Raw genomic sequence first — 18,081 nt, 5'->3', positions numbered from 1 at the left:
TTTTCTGCAAGCACTTTGCTGTAACAGACATTGATTGTTTGGCTTAGGTCTTTTTGTGGGGTTCTGCTGAATCAGTTTCCTTTGGTTGTGCAGAGAATAAACTAGACATATCCTCCCTTAAAGGTATGCTTGTAGCGTTTTATATTTTAATTGCTTAATGATTAAACATTGATTTGAATTGGGTCATTTTATTGTATTGTTTTAACCCCGGAAATGGGCCTGGGAATGTCATAAATACACTTTAATATCAAATAAAAGTGGCGTAGCAAGATAGCGTCAGGAAAGAAACTCAGAGTCAGGAAACGCTGCAGTTTAAACGCTGTTGCTCACTTTTAATAGCCAAAAACATGAACAAATAAGCAGGCACAAGGGCAAACATTTTTGTTTGTTTTTGGGAGCTCCCAGGGCAAAAGAAATAATTAAAATAAATAAATAAATAAATAAAAACACCACCATAGGGCATTTAAAAGGTCTTCTTTAATTTTAACAATAAGTTCCTTACTGCTATGAGTTTGTGTAAATGTATACATGTGTTAGTTTGTTGTTTGCTGTACTCACATCATAACATCTGCATTAACATTCAGATCTTATTACACACTTTCAGACAGTGAAGAAGTTTTTTTTTTTAAGTGTCTAATTAGTTTCTTTAGTTTTGTTTAGATAATATGTTGTAGAAATGTTAAAGCTTTGTCTATTAACAGTAAAGGAATTAGCAACATTGGAGAGGCCCAATGTGATCTATCTGAGAAGCTGCTGAATTTCTTTTACAATGGCTATGCACTATGCATGACATGATTTTTGCTTGGTAAACAAGTCAGATTTGACATAGAAAAATAAACGAATGTCAGAACAATTCAAGGTTTGGAAAGAAAAAATACATTTGAAAACATTCCTATGTTTCATACAAAACAGTTAAACTATTTTTCTAAATTTCTTAAAGTTCTCTAAAATCACATCTCAGCATTAAAACAAATTGAGTTATATTCATTAAACTCATTCATTTAAATATTTTCTCTGTTCATGATAAATATATAAATTCTTGTAAGATGCAATTCAACATGTCAGCATAACATTATTGAGCAGGTTTCATTTGACTTTATGGAGCAAAATTATTTAATTCTATAGGGTGAGGCAAAACTTTGGGCATAAGTACCATTCATACTGGTCAAGGGAGTTGATTAATGACATTAAGCTTCCAGTTTTATAACTTCAATTTAAGGTAGGGGGGAAAGTCTTTAAAAATAATTAACAGATGTTTTTTTTTTCCCATTTTCTCACCAATCATTATTTAAAATGTCTAAAGTAAATTACGAACAGTTCATTAAGATTGGATCATTTTAATTGCAACCAAAAAAATTTCAAAGGTCAAAATTCAGGGTAATGCATTTTAAGAAGACCAATGTATATTAAAATATGTGTTCTTAACCACTATTTGTGCTCTGAAAAACATACATTGAATTTAGTTTTGTGGACTTTTGGAAAGATGTACCTCATTTGTTTTTACATACACATCCAAGAAAAGCACAAATAATTTTCAACAAATAATACAGGTCCGCTTTCTGTAGTCTTGTATGGCATACAGACAAAAAACAAATATGGTGATCTTTCAATTTCTAGCTTTAAAACATTTCTATACATCTGTTTTTTGAAACAAAACAAAAAAATAGCATGTTTTCTGGAAAAATATGAATTTATAACAAATTACATGCAGTAAAAAGCACTCGTGAGTAAGGGTCAGTCAGCACACCGACTTCCTAAAGAAATCAGGTTTTCAGAATTAAAAAATGTTCTCTGTGTCTGTGTGCCTCATAGTTTACTCTGTGTTTTAGAAGCAGTGTTAGCCCATTCAGTCCATTGGTTTTGACCACTGTTTACACTTACAAGCAGCACATTTTGTGCAGAAGTGTCTGCTGTATGTGCTGTTTTTTTCCAGCGTGTCTTTTTTTGTATACACAGGATATGATCACTTGTTGTGATCACTCCAAATTCCTCTGCTGTTACATGTGTGATCGAGGACGTTTTTCTAAATGGAATTAGAAAACATTTTGAAATAATCAGGGAGCTGACATCTTCATGCGTGTGCGCTGTCAGAGTAAATGATACAAAACATGACGCGAAACATATGCAAATTAGCAAAATGCACATGTGACCTTTCCTTAGCCCTACCTTAAGTTACTTACTTGCAAGACTTTGAAAGATAAAACATACTTTTACTTATGAGTTAAACTAATCAATATTAACATGTATAGAGTGTATTTGAATTAGATTGATTTGTATTCCATCAAAATAAAGTCAATAGTAAATCATTTGTTAGTTTTTAAATAGTTACTAAGGATTTCTAATTGACTGAAGACTGCTGTTCCTTCACATCACAGGTAAGATAAAGATAACTGCATCATAAGCTTTTTCACGAAGCCCTAACTTTCTCAGTCTGCAGGGACCACCTAGACACACATACTATAGTACCCTACATTTGACTTCAATTCAAATATCTATCTCTTCTAGTTCCAAAAACATGATTTACCTTTTTTAAATTTGCATTTCTGTCAAGTCATGCTCTGCCTGATCCTTGAAACAGGACATTTACATAACAATAAAAAGCACTTAAATATAGTGCATAGTCAGTACAAAGCAGGTAGTCTCATGTACAAAGGTCCCTGAACCCACAGTTCATCAAACCACTTCATACTGTGACTACATTTCTAACTACGAGTTTAAAAAATAAACAAAACCAACCAAGAAACCCTGAAAGGTTAGTTGAGCCCATTTAAAGATAATGTGCTTTGAATGTGATTTGTCAAGCCATCCCTAATCTTTTAGAAAATATTTAGATGCTGACCTACATTATGCCCCAACCATTTTTTAACTAGGTTCAATGAACTAGTAATTTGCTATCCACAAAGTAACTCTTCCTAACAAGTTTTAAGTATGTGAACATTTCTGAATTAACTCATCATGTCCCACTGCTGAAGGTGCAGTTATGCCCCAGGGAAAAAAAAGTGGCTCTCCAATGTTGATAACGTTTCAGGCAATCTACTGAAAGAGCATTAGGGATAGGTTAAACAGCAGCTGAGGGGAAACTACAATTAGTCTCATGTTGCAAGGAACTTTCAGAACACAGCCTATAGAACAGACTGTAAGAAAGAGGGTACAGTGGTGTCCCGAAGCTGTCCCGAAAACTATGACTTTACATGCACCACAAACTTCCAAATGATACCTTCTTGGACCTGCCAGCATACCATATATATATACTTGCAGAAATCCTATACAAACATTGACAACATTACCCACTGAAGCTTACCAATGCTATATTCCTGTCAGCTCAAATTAGCAGGAAATCTTAAACCCAATTCAGAACCCACACAACACACACAAATTTGAACACGTATTACAGGGTGTTATTTTCCAGATTTGGACTTGACAATGAGTCACACGGTTAGTTTTGAGTAAATTACAGTTCTTAAACTGCCTACAACTCTGTACCTACTGTACATTACAGCCATTAAAGTTTTTATAATATAACTTTAATGACTACACTTACTCCAAACTGCCCATGCTCATTAGTAATCTCCGTTATCAACTGGAAAACCCAGCCTGTAATATTTATGATCACAAATACAGCTAAACTGCATCTGTTCCTTTTCAGGTGCCCATTTTAACAGGCATCAGCACAGCCATGCTACCTCCTGCCGGCACTTCCACCTGGGCCCCCAGCCTCAGATGCAGACTGAGTTCCCCCACCCCCACCCCCACGCTGGGCAGACCCAGTCCGGCATGAACCCACACCTGCCGTCTGTTCACCAGCATGCCACACAGCTCCATCAGCCCCTGACACCCTTGGCAGCCCCGCAGTTCCAAGACGTACCAGGACCCCCTTTCCTACCTCAGGCCTTACACCAGCAATACCTCATCCAGCAGCAGCTACTGGAGGCCCAGCATAGGAGGATTCTTCCACACCCCAGGTAGGACCTGCTGTTTGACACGTACAGCTGGTGAGAACCATCACCAACAATACTGAAGTTATCCTAAAACAGTCTCAAAATAATATATAAATAGTGTACTATTCAGATATTCAACCATTTATGCAGTTTCATAATGGAAGCTGAAGACTATTTAATCCTTCTGCAGGTTGAGAAATATGTGTAGAGAGAATATGAATATGTATGTCACAGAAACACATTTTTTAGTTTCCATCAGATTCTCATTAGGCAGTAAGAAATAAGACATGTGCAGCCATTTAACTCCACCCACTAGGGTCACTGGAGGAATTCTCATCTACATGTGTACATCACTGGTACTATAAAAATGCATGTGCTTGGGGTGGTACGGTTTAGACATTAACTTTAAAAGATTTGCACACCCTTCATTTGCTTTTAAATAGGAAATAAAAACTACAGTGAGGCTGAGCAACCCCTATTAAAAGTTTACCATGCTACATCTACCTAGTAATTTTGCAGTTTAACATGCTTTTGCCATGCTTATAGTTCACCTGGCTTTATCATGGGTTTTTACTATACTTAGTTTCCTGTGATTTGCAATGCTTGTCTGTACTTTACCATGTTTCAATATGCATATACTGCATCTCACAATGTATATCTTTCACCGTGGTAAACCACAATACATGTTTTCATTATATGCAGGGTTGGCAGCCCTATTGACATTTGATGTTTACAGTGAAAGTTTGCTTCAAATCTCCACCACTAATTAATTACACAAATGTGTGCTAGATACCACTGTTGTTTTGTTTGATCTCTGCAGGAGGATTCAGGATCGAGTGCCCATTCATCCTCACAGGCTGCGTTCTGGCTACGACTACCCTCCCAACCTGCATGTTCCCCAGCCAATGGGGCAGCAGCCAAGGTACCTGGCGGAAGGCACTGATTGGTGGGTTATACATTAGTATAATCTCTTTAAAAGCAACTGCTATTTCAGGCAGGGCCTGGATGAATTGATCTTTGAGTGAAAAGTGCAGCTCAGTTTTGTCAGCTTTCAGGACAGAGTGGCAGTGTCCAAGTACAGAAATAGAGAAACTGAATTGCATTTACTGTAAAACAGCAGATGACATACAAATTCAAATCATGAGATCAATCAGGAACATACATACATACCAGCAATGCAATATGGATTCTATTTAGAAAAGTGCTGGGATGGGGGAAGTGATATTTAATAGTGTAAAAAAAGCCTCCTTCTGTTTTTTCTTGCTAATTATTTACATATGTACAAAAAACATAAATTGACATACAGTAGCTATATATTTTGGTGAATTACAAATACATATATGAAAGGAAAATACAACTGTTACTTTCTTTTCAAAATCAACAACAAACAACTCACTTTTGGGTCCAAAAAACTTCTAAATAGTTTATTGTGGCAAAGTACCCTGGGTCTGTTTTACAATGTAATATTTGATAAGTTGGCCACGAGGATTGCAAGCACTTCACGTGCCACTAAAATGTAATAATGATGTTAGGCACAGGAATTGCACTTTAGTAATTCCCTCATTTGTACCACGACCGCAATTGATGATTTTATTAGCAAATCGAGTCCTTGCTTGACAAGCTGCAATTAAAAGCTGTCATGTTTTTCACTATACCGTCGGGGTTCTGTGTTCGGTGAGTGGAGAACAGGATTGGAGACAGAGGTTATAATAATAATAATAATTGATAGTTTAGCTACAGCTGCGTCCGTTTTGTTTGTCTCTTTAATTGTTACAACACTGTTCTGTCCATTCATTAAATGCTGAGCGAAACCAATGTCACCCACTAATGCAAGAGATTGTCAATAACAAACCGTCTTCAAAAGGAGTGTGACACAGATCAAGGCCCTGTGTCTATTTTGTGTTGTATGTTGTGTGTTAATGTTGGTGTATAGTCATGGGTACATAGGATATAAACGGGTCTGTGTAACACGAGTGTTTAAAATGTATATTTGTATTTATGCACAAGGATTGCACAGCACTTCATGTGCAAGTAAAATGTAATAATATGTGAGCACGGGGAATTGCACTTTATTAATTCACGTGCAGTTGTACCGTGACTCCAATTGAATGATTGATTAGCAATCGAGTCTCGCTACAGCTGCATAAAAGCAGCATGTTTTCACTCACTCAGGGTTGTGTTCGATGAGTGGAGAACGGGATTGGAGACGGAGGTTATAATAATAATAATAGTTAATAGTTAAAATATCAGCTCACCGTGCTTGTCTGTGTAGTCCATTTTGTTTGTCTCTTTAATCCTGTGTTTTTGTTTGTTACAACCTTTTTATTTACAGTTTTGTTCATTCATTAAATACTGAGCAAAACCAATCGCTCAGCTCCACCCAACTCCACCTCTCTGTTGTTCATTTCCTTGTTCCTATTTCTGGTCTGACGTCACCCACTACAGCCGTCTTTGTGACATTTATAAATTAACATTTTTATGTTTCTTAAAAAAATTATGCAAATTTGAAGTGACCATATAGCTCTGTGTTCACCAGGAGAGCCTTTGGTTTGTGAGTTGAAAAGCCTGAACTGTCCCAAATTGTCCTGGTGAACACAGCCATATGGTCACCTTATGCAAATTGCATTTTGGTGTAAACACCTTGATTAATCTAGCCCTTTGTGTTTTTGTCTAAAAGTAATTAACTAAATTAAAGAAGATTTTCTGATCAGAGGTCTAGCAACATAACTGAGTACTGTTACAGTACCGTATATAGAATTGTATCTATTAAGAAATAAATGTTCAGGTGTTGAGTTGATCTGTGGCTGTAAATCAATACTTATCTTGGTGAATCTTTGTCCAGGGACCTCAGTGTGGATGCAGGATTGTCTCACCCTCAGTATCAAGTCAGGCAACTTCCCCAACACTATCAGCATTACTTGGCCACTCCCAGAATGCACCACTTTCCAAGAAATACATCATCAGCACAAGTGGTAAGCAGCTCTGTTATGTAAGCGTGTGTGTGTGTGTGTGTGTGTGTGCGTTTGCTTTAAAACATTTTCTAAGGTCAAGAGAAGGGAGAGCCCACCCATTATAAAAAAGCACTTACGTGGCTCATTAAAACTTAATGAGTTTAAAACTTAACCTCTTCTATGCCACATCTTTACATAACTTTAACTAATGTTTGTTAAAACTTGCAAGCTTTTTGTAAAAGCGTTTGCAATGTGTAAGTTCACCATAAATGTTTTACTGTTTATCCTTATAACTCCACACCCTTTCTGTAAGACATTACAACAATTCATTGGAAATTAAATTGAATGGAATAATATGTGACTATTCCTACAATATCCCTACAATATTTAGCCATAATTTTAATGTTACCAGTTTACCAAGAAACTTCACTAGAAAAGATACTGTATCGGTATTCCAATGTTATTACTATGAAGTACTACTGAAATTCATATGACTCGCTTATCATCATTTTTAAGTGATCCCTGGGGAAGCAGTTCATGAAAACATTTCGAATCATTTTAAATAGGGTTTATTTGTTGATTTTTAATTTTAAAAGCTGTTTAACTTAAGATAATGTTTATAAATCAGTCCTTCCAAAACTCAGTTCTTAAAGTTTTGACAAAAGGGCACATTATGTTTGAATTTATTTGTATATTGTTGGAGCATTCTTCAGATTGAGTACAAAAAGCTGCTATGGGCCTTTCAGTCAAATGCACTCTCTCTATTGGTAGAAGACAATGTGTTTGAAGCTCTGGTAATTAGAGATGTATGCCTGAAATAGCATCCCTGTACAGAAAGGTTTAAGTTCACGAGAGTCATGCTGTTTATTTATGTTTAGTATTTTGGTCTAGAGAGAGTTCAAACATAGTCAACCATTGTACTGTGATTGTACTCCCAAAGTTTTCCCATCATTGATTGTAATTCAGTTTTACATAGTTCTTGTTACATTTTAAAGACTGATTTTTTATTTTAACTGTGTAATTCTTATGTTAAATGAATAAAACCTGTATTGTGAAAGGGTTTATCCAAGCTATGGGACATGTGTCATGTGAACACATGACTTGTCTCACAAGATAGGCCTGGCAGTTATTTATTTTTTTATTGTCACTGAGACATGTGATGGAATAAAAAGTGTGTTGGGATGATCAACTGGTGCAGCTGTGAATACCTGTGAAGTGACGCTTGAAGAGATGACACCTCATCACCTGCTGCCATCCACACATCAGTGTCAGAACCCAGATTGAACCTGACAGAGTCACTATGTGAGAGCTTCTTCGACAATCCCTAATTTTGATAGTAATACAATGAAAAAAAAAAAAACAGCAACTTTATTTCAGGTAAAGGGACAGAATCCCAAGGGCTGCAAATGTATTTGTGTATAAAATGTATTTCTGTGTCTTTGAAGGTTGTTCATGAAATCAGGAATTATCCCTATCCACAACTGCACCTGCTAGCCCTGCAAGGACTCAACCCTACAAGACATGCTTCAGCAGTGAGGGAAAGTTATGAGGTAGTTTTTTTAAATAACGATTATGTAATAGCTTTAGTGCTAGTGAAACATTATCGATTGATTGACAGTAGTGAACACTTAAAGAATGGTGATAGTTCCTCAGTTTAAAGAAAATAAGATTTTCCTACCTTTTACCACCTTCAAAACCATTTACAGCACAAGCCTATCAATGTGCAGTTGAACTTTTAATCATACTACATTGTCTCATTTTATGAGATTACCGATTTGTTTTCTAGACAGAGAGAGCCCCTTTCCAATTAGCATTCCACTTATCGCATACTGTGCCATCCTGTTTTAAAACTTATGACAGGTGTGGCAGGAGTGACTAAATATTTCCTCCTAAATGGACATTCCAGCACAGAGAACATTTGAGGAATCTTAATACTTTCAAAGTTAAGCAAACATAGTAGCTTTAAAATAAAACAAAAAATGATAATAGAGCAATAGTATTTTAAAGGGACTGATGCTAATTAATTAGTGGGTATGGACATGGATTTTACGTACCTATTTTTGTAAGTCTTCTGAATATTCATAGACAAGCACAGCACAGGAAATAACAGTGTTCCTATACTGCCTGGCTAATGCGCCTCAACTCTACCTTGAAGGGATCATCTTCTAAGGAGGTGAGAAGGTTGTCTCATTGCACATCTAGTCCTTCACCTTTCTGGCAAAAATGTCCATTATACAACTGTTCTGGAGGTGTCAGGGGTGTGAAACTGAACTAAGACCACCAGAATGCTTTCCAAACAGAAAATAGAGACTAGTCTTTTGATCTCTACCGAGCTTGGTTGTAACTGAATCTGTCCTATAGGTAAAAAAGTCTTTGTTTCCCATTGACGGTAATGTTCGTCACCCCAACCCCCTTCCCTCTTGCAACCTTGTACTTGTTTTTCTACAAGGCTACTCTGTGAATCAGGTTTCTTATTGTAATTTAATCCCTCCCCCCCTCGTCAGTGATGGCAGGGCTCATGGTGTAAAGCAAAAGTTTACAATGAGACAGGCCATGATAATTCACTACTGGTGCTGATTGCAGGAGCTGTTGCAGCTAGAAGACAGGCTGGGAAGTGTGAACCGGGGAGCGGTCCAGACCACTATCGAGAGATATACCTTCCCACACAAGTATAAGAAGGTGAGCATCGCATTCTTTTGCATATCAGTCACCCAGCTGAACCTTATTCACAGCTGTTCGTGCGGCACAGCATTTACTGTGTATGATTGCCACCTGTCTTGGTTCTCCCAGCCTTGAGTTACACTAGATATCAGCTGCTGCATTCTCATCCATGTACATAGCTACAGCAACAACACAAGGTTTACTGCAAGACCTGCAATAGACGAATGTACGGGCAAAGGTACATTTTCTTAAACCAATAGAACCATTTTCGAAACAATTCTTTGCTAGTTTAAAATTTTAAAAGTGTTTGTGTTTTTCATTCAGAATTCCAGCCCTAATCTTTGCTCTTGAATGTGTTGCTGAAATGGCTCATAATGTAAAAGGGGTGTTAATAGTAATGCTATGTTAATGTTAGGTGGCAACCCCATTACTTTGCCCTACCCTTTGTTCAATAAGTTTAAAATATAGAATGTTTGCTGGTGCCCTTTTGTCATGTTGAGCATTTGCTAATTTTGTTTCAACTAATTATTGGTAGTATGACTTAACAGCTAGTGTGCTTTTGTGAATTCCCTTACAAAGGTTAACCACAGTTTCCCATATGACACTGCTTTACCACCATTCTATTTTAACCAGGGGTGTGCAAAAAAAAAAAAAAAATTATACCAGTTAGACTTTTACGTCTGAATAAAAATATGACATGCATGTTTACTTTCGTTGGGGTCTTTGGAACAGGAAACTGTGCGTGATCAGGAGGTGCCAATCTGAGAGTTAATAACCTTGCTACTTTGATAGGGCAAATTGTAGCAGTAATTCTTTGAATATGGATGTAGAGTGCAGGTGTGAGACATTACTGTAAATAGTGTAAAACAATTTACAGTTTACCTTGATAATTCATTTGTGAAAACATAACAATATTTTTTGCTACAAATTCGGCAAATTCTTTGGAAAAGTATAACAAAAAGATAAACTGTGTAAACTGTAATGACAACATGCAGTATAAAAAGGGATAAGCAATAAATATTACGGTATCATAGATTTGAGGATGACAACAGGGATTGTGGGATGATGCAATCATTTATATACAGCTATACATTAGTTAACTTTATGCATACCCTCTCAGCCAAACAGAGTGCAGGAATTATACCAAATGTGTTCTGCTGTACTTGAGTTATGAAATGACCATGGACATCCACTGATTTGTATATCACACGTCCATTTTTTGCATAACTCTAGAGAATTGTTTTTCCAATTGTCTTAAAACTTTCTCTTAACATTATTTAGTAGAAGTCATTGAGAATATCAAATTCTGGGCATATATGCAGGTGTCTATATGTCATGACTAACATTTTTTTGTATATATCAAATTGTGATTACGCATTTCATTGCAAACTCTTATTCTAAACATACTATTGATATATGTCATGGTCCTGACGTGCTTGTTGATTGAGGCTGTGCTGACATTTTCAGTTCATTATTATGGAAAAATACATTTAAAAAATGGTTTACAAGCTGTCGATGGTGTCAACTATTAAAAAAAAAAAAAATAGAACTTACTATTTTCTACTTAATACACTACTGGCAACCTTTTTTTTTCTATTTGTGTTTTAAATAATTTTTTTTTATTTAAATATTTTCATTGACTAGTTTGCCCATCCCTGATTTTAACAAGCGGAAACTCATATGATCTAAAAGTATACAAAAGAATAAAAAATGAATGACGTGATGATTCAAAGGGTAAGAGATTAGAAATGACAAGCACCTTAGTGAGAGCGCTCCTCCACACAGAGACTGCAGTAACAAAAGAGAGTCAGCTTAGAAATCAGCAGAGTAGTCATAGATGTAAAAAGCAGAACCACGAGAGCGGCTTATGTTTCTTCTAGCCTTGAGCTAGAGATGTTATGCCAAAATTGACCCAACTTTTTGTTCTGTAAATCACAGGAGATACAGTAACTGGAGTTTGTTTTATGACAAATGCTCCATATTGTGAATAATGTATTGAAAATATTTTTTTGGTTAAGGAAAGCCAACTGAGGTACCGTTCCAGCAGCAGTTATAATATACATTTGGTACTAATGTAAAATTAACATTTCATAATTCTTTTAAGGGCAACGTAAATAAGTAAACATTTCAGACAGTGTCTTAATGCTATCACATTATGTATGAATTGGGGGGTTTGTGCTGACCTGCTTTGTTGATAAACCCCAGTGTGGTGGTCTGTTCTGCTTCCAGAGAAAACCGCAAGAATTGAAATTATCCATGTATGAAGAGGAGGAGTCAGACATGGATGAGAAATGCACAATCTGTCTTTCCATGCTGGAAGATGGAGAGGATGTCAGGTAAATAACTTCCTAACATACCATTGCCATTAAAATATCACAAATCACAGCTTCGGTGCTGTGGAATACATCAGCCTTGTTTCTAGATTGGGATGCTGTCCCAGTCATAACTGGCTCTCTTCACAATAGTCCCACACACCTTTAAATTCTATATACTTCAAAAAAGGTGGAATAAAATAAAATCAAAGCCTGCAAGTTCACATGAATTTCAATAGAATTTCATTGGAGAAGCATCAGACTAAATCATGTTTTGTAGTTATTATTTAATTAATTTTCTATCTAAAGAGAATTAGTTCAAGAGGAACAGCAATCTATGGTACTGCTCAAGAATTGGCAGCTATTTTTTTTTGTTTTTAAATGTAACCAAATATATACTAGTTTATTCTTGTTAAAAAATATTTTACTGTGATAGGCACAGGAGGTGAAAACAGTAAATGACAGGAAAGTCTTATTAATGCTGGAACAATTGTGGAGTGTACAGTTTCTTATATGCATGTGTGTTTTCGATACAATTCAAAATACAGGCATATTAACTACGAACAGTAACACTGTAGCTGTCATTTATTAATATTTACTGTACTACATTCACATAGCACACATACCCGTAAGTGTGAGGATGGTACCCCAAACAATAACAACATGGATTTAAGTTATTTTACAGATAATATAATCTCTTTGTAAGTACAGAACATGTAAAAATATAACTAAAATGTAAGTACAGTACAGTGTAGTAACTTGTATTTTAAAGTGTATTCTTTCATTTAATGTTATCATTTTTTATTTTTATGTTTCAGTCTCACATGGACAAAGTAAGATGTAATGCACTAAACTAAGACTCCCTTGCCTAAGGCAACATTGCTAGTCCTCCTCACGGTCTGTGAAACCAGCCAGGGGAGTGTTTCTAATGTAGCCTATATATAACAATTGAACTTTTCATTTTGCAGAAGGTTACCTTGTATGCATCTCTTCCATCAAGGCTGTGTGGACCAATGGCTGGCCACCAGTAGGAAGTGCCCTATTTGCCGAGTGGACATTGAAACACAACTATCGCCTGACAGCTGATGCTTCCCTCCCTCCTGTCCGGATCTCCTGCCATTCCTTGGTTCCTCAGGCACGTTGCCAAATGTTTCAAAGTCTTCACCGCTTTCAACCCTGCCTTCTGAGCCAAGAGAGAAGACGACTCCACAAGCACACTCAAACTAATCAGAAGGCGGGAGGGCAGGATCTAGGTAGCAGCGTTGGGGCCTTGCTTATCTCGGGAGCTGGTTTTTCCAGATAACATGAGAAGCACAGCGCTATATTTATTAAAGCCATTTCATAAAGAAGGTACTAAAATTCATAGCATGCAGTCCTTAACCTGTTAAGGATTTGTACATATACCTCTACATTGCCGGGGGTATTCTTTGTTTGCCTAATGCATATTGGTAGCTGTATGGAAAGTGGCTTGCATTTTAGCCCCCTGATGAACTGCGTTAGGGGCCTCTATCACATTTAGTATGACTACTTCCTGAAATATTGTATTAGCTTAAGTCTAGTGGTGTTAGAGGTTGTCTGTAGTCTTCTTGTGAGCACAGGTATTGTTATACCAGTACTGCTTCAATGCAACTGTTACGTGGCACATCAAGGCATCTTACTGAAGGATGGATGCCTCTGTGCTGAAGGATAAGAACAAACCTCTGAAGAAAGCTCAAGGGTGTTTTTTTCGGGGGTGTTTGTTTTTTGTGGTGGGGGGGTGGGCTTTGGTGTACAATGCAGAATATAAAAGTAAATACATATTCCTGCTGAACAGAAAGAAAATCTCTTCCCAAATGGGTGTGTGGAGACCCACAGCCGGCCTACAGTACCAGCCTACTCCCTCCTTACCACAGTTAACAACGGTGCATCTTCGCACTGTAGACGCACCGTAAAAAAATGCATGTTTAAATGTTGACTTAGGCAGTTTTGTTAGTATGTGACAAGGGTGGGTGTCTGTGCATGAATTTGTTATCGGAGAAATGTGATTTTTGTAGGGGAACAGAAATGAAAATGGCATTACTGACACAGGGTATCCTGTCTTCATCTTGTCATCATATTGGCTGCTGGTGGATCCTATTTAGATGTATACCTTAATGCCTAAAGAACAAGCACATTTCCTATGACAGAGCAACAAGCTCTTCTTCGTCTTCGTTTTATTCTTTATGACTGCAAAAACCATCCAGTGTTTGGAGAGAATGATAAGCTACTGTGTGTAAACTCTTGTATTTTGGTGTATCAGATCTCCCCACGTGGTTGCTATGCTGTGTTGCTAGACCAACGCTGTAGAATATTCTACGACAGTTGCAGTATCCCTTTTGTGTTTCGGGTTTATCAATATCAAAGGGCATGATATAGCTAGGGGAAAAATAAGCCATTCTTTCGAAAACCAAACATCTGTCCATCTATCTATCTATCTATCTATCTATCTATCTATCTATCTATCTATCTATCTATCTATCTATCTATCTGTCTATCTAAAAAAACTATTTAAATTTAACTGCAATGAAAGTGCATTAAATTAAGACACAAGACTGTTTTATAACATCCAATGTATTGCAGTTCTGCATTAAAACTACAGTGGTGAGATTATAGTGTTAGGACGTGAAGGTATTGAACTGTACAGTGCAGTTACACAGTCTAAATGCACTACATACAAATCTGACCCAATGGTAGTTGTTATATATGGGTACCTATCTATGCATGTGTTTATCTTTCTGTTTGTTCAATCATAATTTGCCCCATTGCTGCTAGGTAGCGCTCGGTTTCAGTATAATTTTTTTCATACTGAGCATTCTTGGGCGTTCTGCTGGCAGTGCCCATATATCTCCCCACCAGCATGATAGCACAGAGCAGCTAGCTAGAATTATCATAGCCATTGTTTGAAGGAGAAGTTCTATAGCATTCTGTACAATAGTACTGCCAAAATTGTTGTAAAGTTTTTTAAAAATCATCCCTTAAGCCTTGGCCACCCAAAACCTCTTAATTGTGAGGCCACTGTAGTTGACTAATATAACTTAGTGGAGATTTTAGGTACTTGTTACATTTCTTTTAGTTAGGTTTCATCAATGCTTATATAATACAATAAAATAACATGTTTTTAACAACTACTCTTATTTAAAAAAAAGAATCGCTGTATAAAATGATTTTAGCAACGTGCAGCTATTTTTCTTTAAACAACTTATTTAGCAAGCTACTGCAAATATAGGAAGTGGCAAACACATTTTTGCTGAAACACACATTAAGTTTTATGAATATGGCTCACCATATTTAAACAAAAACAACAGTTCAGTGGAATCGGGTGGGGACAGGAATTGGGGATTCGACATATCGCTTGTGTGCCTGTGGTTTTAGTTATTTGCTGTCATAGATCCCAGGCATACAGTGAGCTTGGAACTGGATTCCTATTGGTTCAATGTTGAACATATTGGATTCTTCCACAGTGCATTTGTAGAGTAGAATGATTAGAGCCTGCTAACAAGTTACAGCCTCAGAGCAAGCATGTATTATGAGAATACACAGTGTCCTAGTGCTCACAGCTTCGCTGTCTAAAGAAATGGGGATACTGCATTCTGGTTCAGTGGAGTGTTCTATGAGATTTTTTGATAGTTTACAGGGTGTTGTGAGTTGAAATGCCTTAAGTATTTAACAATCATAATTTATTACTAACTGTAGATATTGTGGGTACAAATTACATTTTTTATAGTTTTTTTTTTGTTGTTGTTGCTATTTTAATTATAATTTATTTATTTAGAAATAACACAAAATGTAAAAAAAATAAAATAAAATACCTCATTTTACATTGTTTTATGGGAATGCTTTGCATGTGGTGGTATTTTACAGAAAAACAAAAAAGCAAAAAAAAAAAACACTTTTCTTTTTAATTTAAGAGATCAGGGTGTGTGATTCAAAAGTGAAGTACTGTGGTGCTGTTAATCTTGGATACATTCCATTAAAATGCAATTTCTATGATTCCATATGCTGTGATCTAATGGACAAACTGCAATATAGTGGAGATGGTTTAGTATGTAGTCTTTTGTTTTTGCACTCTTAGTTAATACTGGCTACCCATCCACTGGCATTTTGTAAGAAGTTTTTCTTTGAACTGTGTTTTTTTTTTGCCATCTTTTGAAATACATCTTTTGAATCAGTTCTACTATGACCTATTTAAATCTCTTGTTAAACAGATAAAACATTTTACTTTTCATACGTTAACAGCTCCAAGTGCCTCTTTATTTCAGTGGCAAATAAGCTTTAACAGTTTTAGTTTAACTAGCTTTTGGATTCTACTATCCCAATGGTTTATTCAACTGGTTCAAAGTTGTAATTTCTCTAAATGCATTGTAATTCATTAAGTAAAGGACAACTTGCTTATCATGTTTAAGAGAATTATATAAAAAATGAATATGAAAGATATTGCCTTTGCATCTTTCTATTTATTGCCACTTTGTGTTATTTTAGTTCATAAAACAGGGCTGGCATAAATTCAACTTTCTATGTTCGCCTGCCTTCTCTTTGTGCAATCCAATTTAGGTGCTGTATCCAAGATTACAATACACATATTCACATGTACTCAATCCCTCCAATGTAATGTTATTAACCCCCCCCCCCCCCCACACACCTACACAGTTATTATAAATCTGATACCTGGTGCAGCTCTGCAATGCTACACAGTTTGACATGCAAACCAGCTGACTCCAGGTAACATGCAGTACAGTGGTATTTTGTACTTGTTTTCATAGGTTTGGGGGATATATTTCTACCTTGTTTATAATGTTTGCCCTTGTTGAGTCATCAGATGACCTATTTACTAATCTGTGAGTGCAAGGTCAATCCAAAGGCCACAGAGACACAAAGCAGCCGAGAAAACAGAATGTGCGCACAAACACCACAAATCTTCGAAGGGTCACTTGTTTGACTACACCAGGAAATCTTAAATTGCTCCCAAAAAACAACGCTTTAGAAAGAGCAGTATTCTTTCAGCTGCTGATTTAAATGTATCATTTCCAATTACTACGTCCTCCTATAGCTAATTCTGTTTTACTGTGCACCCAGTTTGTACAGCTTGGTAGAATTGTGCCCGGATCACTAACCATTCACACTGCCACTTACCCTTTCCAGATACTGAATAATGCCTTTCACTGCCTTTGTATCCACAATGTTAGATTTCCAGCCACCATAGTAATGGAAAACAAGAATCGACTTCTATTTTAAAACACAACCTATTTACATGCGTGTTTTATTTTGTCTCAGGTCTGAATATATACATTCTAAAACAGCAAATATATATTGCAGATTCATGTTTTAAGTAACAAATGCTGGCTTGCTGCTGCTCATTTTAAAAGGTGTGTGTCTACAATGCCAGTGGAAATGTTGTCCCATTTTATTTTTCTTTGTACAAGCAACTGCTGTTTTGCTGGAACTGCGCAATGTTTTACTATATAGAATATTTTATAGAAGAAAAAAATTGAAATATTTATCATTAATTTTAAAGCAATAGGTGATAAAGAAAAGCACTAGAATCATGTGTAAAATCCTAGATTCACTTTTGGTGGATTTTGTACTTTTATTTATTAATAATAATAATAATAATAATAATAATAATAATAATAATAATAATAATAATAATAATAATAATAATAATAATAATAAATTATAGTAATAATTGCATCGCTAAACCCAAACTGCTCTGTTCTCTTTTCATTTAAAAGCCTGTATATTAACATTTTTTTGTATATGTTTTTTAAATAAATAATTGAAAAATGCAACACAAAACATGCTGTAGGAAAACAAACTTCCAGGTTCCCTGATTTCTAAGAAAAGCATTTCAAGGTAACATTTTAAATTTGCATCAGTTATTGTGGAATAGATGTTATTGCTGATGTCCCATAAGAATTAATGCGTAACCATTACTGATATTTTAGCATATTTCGTACAAAGCCTACAAACTATAAAATATGTTACTTGCAGTCACTCAACAATGGAGCACTTGTAAAACTTATCCTAGAAAAAACTTGCCTAGCCCATTATCACTTGAAATATTGTGTTGGATATACAGCGTGCTGGCTCTAGCAGACCTTTCTACACAAAAACATTTTTTCAAGACAGCCTACAAAAAAGCCTTTTTGATACCCCTGTTGTACTGGATTTGGACTGTGGCTGGGACTACATTTTAATGACATG

The 18,081-nt window shown here is 36.1% G+C and overlaps 1 protein-coding gene across 2 annotated transcripts in view; it reads left to right on the top strand.

The window, feature by feature from the left end:
• The window catches only part of LOC121318599 (E3 ubiquitin-protein ligase RNF165-like), a 30,906-nt gene extending 15,328 nt beyond the window's left edge, over window positions 1-15,578 (top strand). Inside the window, exons 2-8 of one of the 2 annotated variants that reach the window (XM_041255466.1) lie at window positions 3,647-3,962; window positions 4,759-4,860; window positions 6,781-6,910; window positions 8,335-8,439; window positions 9,473-9,568; window positions 11,780-11,886; window positions 12,831-15,578. In XM_041255466.1, coding sequence (XP_041111400.1) covers window positions 3,647-3,962; window positions 4,759-4,860; window positions 6,781-6,910; window positions 8,335-8,439; window positions 9,473-9,568; window positions 11,780-11,886; window positions 12,831-12,948 — 974 coding nt within the window. In that variant the 3' untranslated portion in view covers window positions 12,949-15,578. Of the gene's footprint in view, window positions 1-3,646; window positions 3,963-4,758; window positions 4,885-6,780; window positions 6,911-8,334; window positions 8,440-9,472; window positions 9,569-11,779; window positions 11,887-12,830 lie in introns of both variants that reach the window. The other variant, XM_041255457.1, reaches the window with a different exon arrangement.
• The last annotated feature ends 2,503 nt before the right edge of the window (window positions 15,579-18,081 follow it).

This window comes from Polyodon spathula, chromosome 1, assembly GCF_017654505.1.
Source record: "Polyodon spathula isolate WHYD16114869_AA chromosome 1, ASM1765450v1, whole genome shotgun sequence".
Lineage (NCBI taxonomy): Eukaryota > Metazoa > Chordata > Actinopteri > Acipenseriformes > Polyodontidae > Polyodon > Polyodon spathula.
Note: the sequence above shows the minus strand (reverse complement) of the source record. Positions and strands in the feature narration are given on the sequence as shown.